Source organism: Vanessa tameamea, chromosome Z (assembly GCF_037043105.1).
Source record: "Vanessa tameamea isolate UH-Manoa-2023 chromosome Z, ilVanTame1 primary haplotype, whole genome shotgun sequence".
Taxonomy (NCBI): Eukaryota; Metazoa; Arthropoda; class Insecta; order Lepidoptera; family Nymphalidae; genus Vanessa; species Vanessa tameamea.
Genome location: NC_087341.1, coordinates 16,486,617 through 16,495,172, shown reverse-complemented (window position 1 = coordinate 16,495,172; position 8,556 = coordinate 16,486,617). Strand labels below are relative to the sequence as shown.

The 8,556-nt window shown below is 34.4% G+C and overlaps 1 protein-coding gene across 1 annotated transcript; it reads right to left on the bottom strand.

The window, feature by feature from the left end:
* Positions 1-1,655: 1,655 nt before the first annotated feature.
* Positions 1,656-8,098, bottom strand: LOC113404149 (galactosylgalactosylxylosylprotein 3-beta-glucuronosyltransferase S-like). The gene is made up of 4 exons (XM_026644945.2): positions 7,847-8,098; positions 6,019-6,276; positions 4,749-5,019; positions 1,656-2,430 (listed from the first exon to the last, which is right to left on the bottom strand). Exons 1-4 carry the CDS (start codon positions 7,942-7,944, stop codon positions 2,020-2,022), a joined length of 1,038 nt encoding a protein of 345 aa, XP_026500730.2. The 5' UTR covers positions 7,945-8,098; the 3' UTR covers positions 1,656-2,019.
* Between the last annotated feature and the right edge of the window lie 458 nt (positions 8,099-8,556).

Sequence of the window (8,556 nt, the reverse complement as noted above, 5' to 3'; positions counted from 1 at the left end):
GTCAAAGCAAATCTCATCGGTATGCGTTTTATAGATCAATCAATCAGAATCCGATTTTGACCAAATTGGTAAAAATAATTCGTTTCGACCGACAAGCGTTGGGGGGGGGGCGAAGGAAGTAGAATAATTCGAGCACTTATAAAATTAATTTACCTAAAATATATTACCGACGTTTTAATAGATTATATACATATTATCACAACGACTATCAGATCATTAGGTTTAGCTGACATCTCGGTTCGCTACGAAGCGCTCCTCCCCTTTAACTAGAATACAACTTTGACTAACACATTCGGATACGTAGCACTGCGTACTTATCGTTAGCCTTCATTATCTGGACAGGTTTGAAACTAATTATGGGAAGGCTGTGAATTAATCGTTCGAGATAAATTGTTACTCCTACTGCTGTGTAATTAACCGTTCTAGTAAAATACCGTCGACGGGTCATAGATAACATGATACGTATAAATGTTACAATTACGTACTCATGCGGCTTGAATTGTATAGAATCTGCACACAATGCAAAGACATCCGACTTAAAGACCTATCTAGCTTACCTGGCTACGATCACGTGTTCTTAAAATATTAATGTTAAAATATATACATAGTTACAAGTTATAACTATTTATATATTTTATAGTTAAGCTAATAAATTCACCATTCGGCTTCGGTTTCTATAAAAATATATATATAGGTATTATTTTGTATGATACCTGCGGAACTGAGTTTTGTCTTAGGTTTCTACGGCGAACTATACTTTGTGTCTTACGTACGTAATATTATATACTTAACGTTTCTCGTCGGTTTTTCTATTATCTAGTAGTTGTAGCGCTTCCGGAAAGAATGCCAACGTGAGGATTTGTCGGACCGACACATCGGCACCCCTTCCTCACCCATTCATAAGTGGTGAGGTATAAGTAAACGTCAAATTATTTGAAAACGTTTTAAAGACAGACGGAACGATAGACATTTTACTCTTAAAGTTCTACTCTAATTTTATTCGGCGGTTGTTCGCGGGTCACTAATATAATTAACTCTATTTTATTCGTTCTTTTAGTAATCTGGATGAGCTACTGGTCCTCCAAGTGGTAAGCAGTGGGCATTTAGATGAATCGGACATAACCTTGCTGAAGGTTTACGCTGCGTGAAAAAAGAATAACAAAAAATCATATTAAAGACACATTAGGTAATGGGAGGCTAAGTTCGAGACGCGCTAAAGTCGGACAAAGAGAATGTGATTGTTCGGGCTTTAAAGTATACGTTTAAACAATCTCACCGTTCGCTGTCATTAAAACGGATCGCTGATATCAGAACACATTTGTAATCAATGACGATATACCCGTGTACATGATTTCGATTATTACATTACACGCACAGACATACTTGACTCGAATGAAAATGACTAACGTGGAAAGACATGCAATAAGGCGAGTCGAGTCGTGCGTCACGGAAACACCGCGCTGAGGCGCCGTCTGCGTTTATTGCCTTTCAATATCGCTATATTATTCGACTAGTAACCTAACTATGGCTCCTCCTTTGTACAGTACCCTCACCGCCGACGCTCTCGCCGCCGGCTACAATAAATCCGAGTTACCGCCCTACCCTCGAGCAAACGTCGTATACTCATTTTAAAAATAATAACATTTTTCAATATAATTTAGAGTTTGAGTGATTAATGCAATTTTATATTTATAACTATTAATATAGAGAACTATCGAATGTTCCCATTGAATTGAGATTGGACAATAAAAACACACCTCGGGCGACACTGCTCACAGTACCACCCGTACCGTTGGGAACCGGCTTCATACGTGGTTACGTGAACGTCGCAATCCGTCGTATATATTTCTTATTATTATTGCAGGAGTTGAACGACGCGTCGTTCGTAAGCCACGGGGCCGGGGACGTGGACGTGGACGTGGACGTGAAACGCATCCCGACCACACGAAATACAATTGCAAATACCTACCTACTGAGTAACGATTCGGCCAAAACGTACGGCGAGCGTATGCCGACGACCTACAGGATATCGGCTAACGTTTCCGACGTCTTCCTGTTGCGTGTGACGTACGACTTAATGCCTGCTTCCGCGTTCACTTCGGCCATGCCCAGTCTGGAGGTCTCTTTGAGGAGATTGACAAAGTTCTGATATTTCGAAATGGTATTTAGTTTGTTTATATTTATTTTCAGAGTCGGCTTCTTGTGCTTCACGGTTTTGGTGTGCCAGACCAGGACCTTAGTGCAATTCGCAGCTAGCGGCTCAATATCCTCGACCTTGAGGTCTAAGCTAACTAGGAACCTGTCTTCCTCGTGTCCAGCGATGAATGGCATGTTGGCGGTTTCCTTCAGGAACTCGATGTTTACTGCGAACCCTGCCATATCCACTGGGAATGTTCTCGAAGCCGGCCACGAGTCGAAAAATCCAACCACCTGAAATTTTTTTATAAATATTTATTTTTTCTATTAATTTATATTCTGTGGTAAAAGATGATTTACTTATGTGTTTTTTATCTTGTAATATAATTATACACAGCTTAAATTAATGGTCACGATTATTTTAGTTTAAATACAAAACATTTCGAAAATACGCACCGGTTCTGATCAAATAATGACTACACGATACCTTGGAATTCTCCATACAGTAATCTAATTATTTACATAATATTTAACTATGTGAAACATAGTTGTCTAGGTAACTTGTAGTAGTAATTATCAAATAGTCTTTTGACATTTAACGGTAAATTTATCACAATTCCTAATTTCACGATTACCTAGAACTACTGCGCCGCTTCAGCTGCGAGACGTACAAAACGTTGGCGAGGATTAAAAATATTTTCAAAGACTTAACTAAGTTATACATAGAACTCATGGTGATGACATTTGTAGCATTCAAATTTAGCTGTGAATTGTCCGCAATAAATAGTACTCGTCGAGGTAGGTACCGCCCACTCATAAGATATTCTAACGCCAATAGAAAAACTTAATAACGTTGGGTTCCATTTTGAAGAGTGTGGCACTAAGAACAAAACAGCTCAGTAATCAAGGTTGGTAGCGTATGGGCTATATAAGGAATGGGCCAAATTTCTTATGGCGCCTGTGTCTATGGGCAGTGGTCATCTCGTACCATCAGTTGACCGTTTTGCTTGTCCGAATACCAATGCTATATAAAATAATAATAAATGACACGTATTCATTAAAAACGATTAAATCGCTTGAACATCGACAAACATACTGTTACAAAATATATCTACATACTTTATAACGTCTTTATATATCAATAAAAATGGGGTTCTGTTACAGAAACGAATATTGCCCCGGGAAGGATTTACTGAATCTATCGTTACTTCTTGTGCTTACGCAGTGATTATCTCTGTTTCTATTAAAATAGTCAATGTTACTTATATGTCGTAACAATATATTTTTATATATAAATAACATGGATTTATTTCATAAAATTAAACACTTCCCATACCAAAGCGTTATTCCCACTCATCCCGCATAGTCTACCCTCAAATAGCAATATCTAGTATTAAAGGAATGTATTATTCTGTGGGCGGTGATGACCAATCGCCATCAACTGGCCCAATTGCCAATCTGCCTTCCTAAATTGAATAATGAATACCGGAAAATTAAAAAATATAATAGAGCAGCATCGATATCAGGCATTCCAACGACTTTTGTAACCGTATGTTGAAGTTACGAATGTAAAGCGATTCCTACAAACATTGTCACATGATTTATGTTAAGATTAGTACGCTTTTTCACATTAGCTAAGGTAACAAGTTAGGTAAGGTAGGTCATTAATATAAATACCGTGAAACTCGAGGCTGAGCGATATATCATGGCAGTACATATTTTCTTTCTTGTTTAAAACGAAATGTAATTACTGTAAACTAACGATTCTCGTGACGATTTCAAGACACTCGTACAAAGGGAGAGGGCGGGGCATTAGCTTTTAGTACGTATTAATGTTTGACCTGACCGACTGCGGTATCGTACCGGTCCTAATGACGTCATTTATCAACGTCGGAAAGAAAATAAAATTAACGGTGAATTGTTTACTTTTGTTTGAAAAATTTGAATTTAAAGGAGATTCGTATATTATTGAAATATGAAATGAAATATAAAAATATTACAGTTAATGTCTCTACGAAAAGATATTTCGCGTTCGCTCGTACAAAGTCATTGCGACGGCGGATATTTATTGTCAATAATATTATTTATCACAAATATTGTAACAAATGCATGAATGTATTGCGGCCTGAGCGATAAATCACTTAGATTGCGCTATATTTGTTTACTACGTTATAAAGAAACATATAACGGGCAGAAATATGTATTTGCCGGTGATGTAAGAACAGTAGCAACACGAAAACTAAATTTGAAGGAATAACATATCAATACTCACAAACGAGGAGACGTTTTTAAAATAAAAGCTACTAAAAACATTATGTGTAAAACTTCAAATGAATGATATAAAACATTTAAAATACCAGAAGATCAGCCCATTCCGGAGGTTTCAGTAGGTAACCTTGTAAAAGTGAAATACGCCCGGTATAAACCGTCACTATATACGGTATGTGCTGTGGATGTGACAAGCATAAGTTTTATTTTCATTTTTCATATCACTATTAAGTATAAAGGGATCAACTTGTGTCGTTATCGTTGATATGTTACTATGTCAAATTAAATCCTATGTCAGTAACGTGTTACCGGGATTAAAAGACAAGTAGAAAAAAATTACCAACCTTTCCGTCCTTCACTATGGGTGATGAAACTCCATATTCCCCAATCAGTCCGACCGGAAACATGGACACCTTCTTAGTATTTCTCAGCTCATCGAAGAGACGCAAATCCACGGTGTTGTCATCATCACCAAAGTACAACACCCCTTCGGCGACATTCTCCTGCAGCCAATTGAGTGCGACGCGTCGGTTGGCGACGCCTCGCGGAAAATTTGTGCTCTTGTAAATGAATGGTTTGGGACTGGATATGTGTGTGTAAGGCAGGCCGGTCCGTCTGAAATTTTATATAATGTATAATATACACATTAACTTCTCATGTATTATACGGGCACATGAAAAGTTAATGTGTATTTTATCTTATCATTATTTTCGATCGGAAAATAATGTTAAAACAATCTAACCGTCGGCCTCGGCCAGTGATCTATTCGGTTCGGAACACATGTCTACTCGTATGATAACGAAAGGTGTGCAAATATCACACATTGCGCCAAAATTAGAAGAAAATGTTCTTGTTTAATCAGATGGCAATATCTTTACTTGTAACAACACATACGATACTTGAGTTATATATACTTGAGATAATAAAAGAAACGATCAATAATACAAAAGGCAGGGCTTAGGAAGAAATTCAGTACTATAGATCATATCCACGCGGAGAAAGAGAATTTTCAGATCAACAATAAATATTAAAAATATGGCATTTATTATTCCAAGCCTTAACCAAATACTGCTAGTGGGCCAGGTAGGCCAAGAGGTAAGTGAATAGCAAAAGCAGTCTTAAAATGTACACGGGTCACCCATTCCCCATCAAAAAGGGATACAAATCAAAAACCTATTCTCAACGGTTAGCACTAAACAAATCTCTGAACAACTGGGACGATTTCTATTTGCTGACGATATAATAAAAAAGGAAAAATAACAAATTAATTTAAAAAAAAATAGGTTTATATTCCATTTATGTAAAATACATATGCATTTAGTAAAAAGCGGTTAGATTAATATTACAAACAGACACTCCAATTTTATTACATGTATAGTTGAAAACTTCAGGGAGAAACTTCATAAATATTTAAAATTTGTGGATATTTTGTTGGAGCAAAGCTAAATTATTCACTCAGATAAAACCACACAGATAGCCGTTGCCAAAAGGCACACAGAGTGCACTTATTAGTATTAATCAATTCTGTTTCCTGTAAATAAAGGCTATTGTGTTTATATAAAATTCTTTGTAAATAAATATCATAACAATTTATGAAGTCAAATTATTACATACCTAAGCACGCTGGACACTTGATCGGAACACAAAGGCTGGTCGTCCGCAACAATCCAATGAATTCTAGGCACATGCATCAAGGTATGTGCCAATCGCGTCAATTCAGGCACTTGTTCTGGTCTGGGGTATGTAGGAGTCACATAATATATCATTTTCAAACTTGTACTGTTGGTGATGTGTGGTCTTTCATCATTGAAGTTAACATTGCAAAGCTTGTTTTTCACAGCAACTGGAATGCTTCTTGAATCAGTTTGAATACTGTAAAATAAATCATGTAAGTCTTAATTAGAGTTTTACTAGGACAATAATAAAAACCTGAACAAGTAACAGCTGTAGGATAGTACTCAAACACAATATTGTTATCCTCATTTAAGTCTATTCTCGTTGTTGATGACTCTGTCTACATCGCACCAGTAATTTTGAATATAAGATAGAAAAGGAAAATATTGCTATTTTAAGATTATAGAGCGAATTATGATGATGATAATGTCCTTCTGACTTTGGGCACAGTGACCATTCCCAAATGAGATGAGGCAATTTCCAATACACAACATAGAGCACAAGAAGTGCCCTATCTATTCCCTTTATTTCCCTTAACCAGACTCAGGTGCAGGACCACCGGCTGGATTGTAATTTAAACTTGTCAAATTAAAAGGATGGATAACTCCTTCACAGGAAAGTGTGTTATAATACTGCTTTAACGGTTCTCTACCTGACACCTCTTAAATAATAATAATAAACATTAGTATGAATAATTTATCATTTTACATAGGACCCGAATAGAAATAATAAAAATGTATAAGAGAGAAACAGTTACCTATTTTATCAAATTTATTATGTTTCAAGTGTTGTCAAGTGTTTAGATTTATTTTATCTACCACGGAATACAATTGCTGCTTTTTTACTTTATCTTAATCAAAAAACCTAGCAACTCTAGGTCTGTTGATTGAGATAAAAAAAATTATGTCACATTTTATTGATAAAATTTTAAAATTATTATCTATTAATGTGTCTTGTTACAGAAACTTTTCTGGAACCATGGTGAGAACAAAACTACATATAACTTTTAATTTATGAGGAAACGCATTACATAAGTTATTGCCAAGTCACAATATTTGGTATGTTGTGTTTAAAGAATTACATAACTTCACAGTTTCCAAGGTCGGTGGCACATTGGCAATGTAAGAAATGGTTAATATTTTTTACAGAACCAATGTCTGTCAGTTGGCCCTTTTACCAAACCTATTACAAATTACAAATTATCTTAATCTGGTGTCTAAGCCAGATGTCGTCTAATATAGACTAGACAACATTTTAGTTAGTTAAACAATGGTCTATCTATTATTTCAATAGGATAGTGGTTTAAATAACATGCATGTTATGTTTCAGCAAGAACATGCAGCAGACATAGTTCTGATTAATTTTTATAATTAAATTACTAAGCTTAATTGAAATAGAATTGTAAATGGCCAATTTGCAGACATGTGAATGGACTATGTATGGTTTGAAAAATTATGTAAAAATAGCTATTAATCAATAAAAAGAAAAGTATATAATTAATTTATTATAAAATCTATTTCTATTTTATAATAAATTAAATATGTCATTACTGAATTTAATATTCCTCTTAAGATGGTTATGTGTGCCACCAATTTAATGCAATTACCGTAAATAACTTATGATGAGAAATGTGTGTTGCGCTACTACAGAAAACAATATTTTTCAGTCGCTACAAGCACCATATTACATAAAGAACCGAAAGCAGAAAATATTACTTTAAATTATGTTTTAATCCGTTTACGCATTGTAGAAAAAATAATAAAATTACCTTAACATTCCCAAATTACTCCAAGTAAACAGTAACCAAATAGCACTTAGAAAAACAGCCATGGCAAATGTATTTTTAAATAATTTAAAAAGTTTCATCTTAAAACACAAACATTATTTGCGAAACTTGAAAGTAAATTTTTTTATCTACGTTAATATTGCATTTGAGGCATATATTTAAAGGGTTTTCCTTTAAATTAACTAGATATTATATATTTTTTAAAAAGCAAGCACGAATCGTCACTCTTCCTAATCGAATGACAAACAACATCCACCAATCGACATTTAGCTTAATGTCAAGTTATAAATTACAGAGTATATTCTAATACAACAAACTTGTTAGGTACCTGTTTCACTCAGAACCGTAACGTATGTAGAATTTAACGTATTAAGTTAAATAAATATAATTTACATATATCGATGGAATGAGCTTTAATTTTAAAATTTCTTTTATTTAACTGATGTTTTATTTTTAAGTTAGTAAATTTAAGTACTATCAGCGTGAATTATTTAATAGTATAATATATAATACTTTTAATTAATTAATATAGGTCTTATTATTTTAACCATCGTAATTGTTTTCTAATAGCAAATTTAGTTGAAAATTACAATAAGACAACCATTATAACACTAGAAATAGGTAGTATCGTATGTGTATGTAATATTATGTAACTGTAACTTTAAATTTAATTAATGGAACAATTAAATATT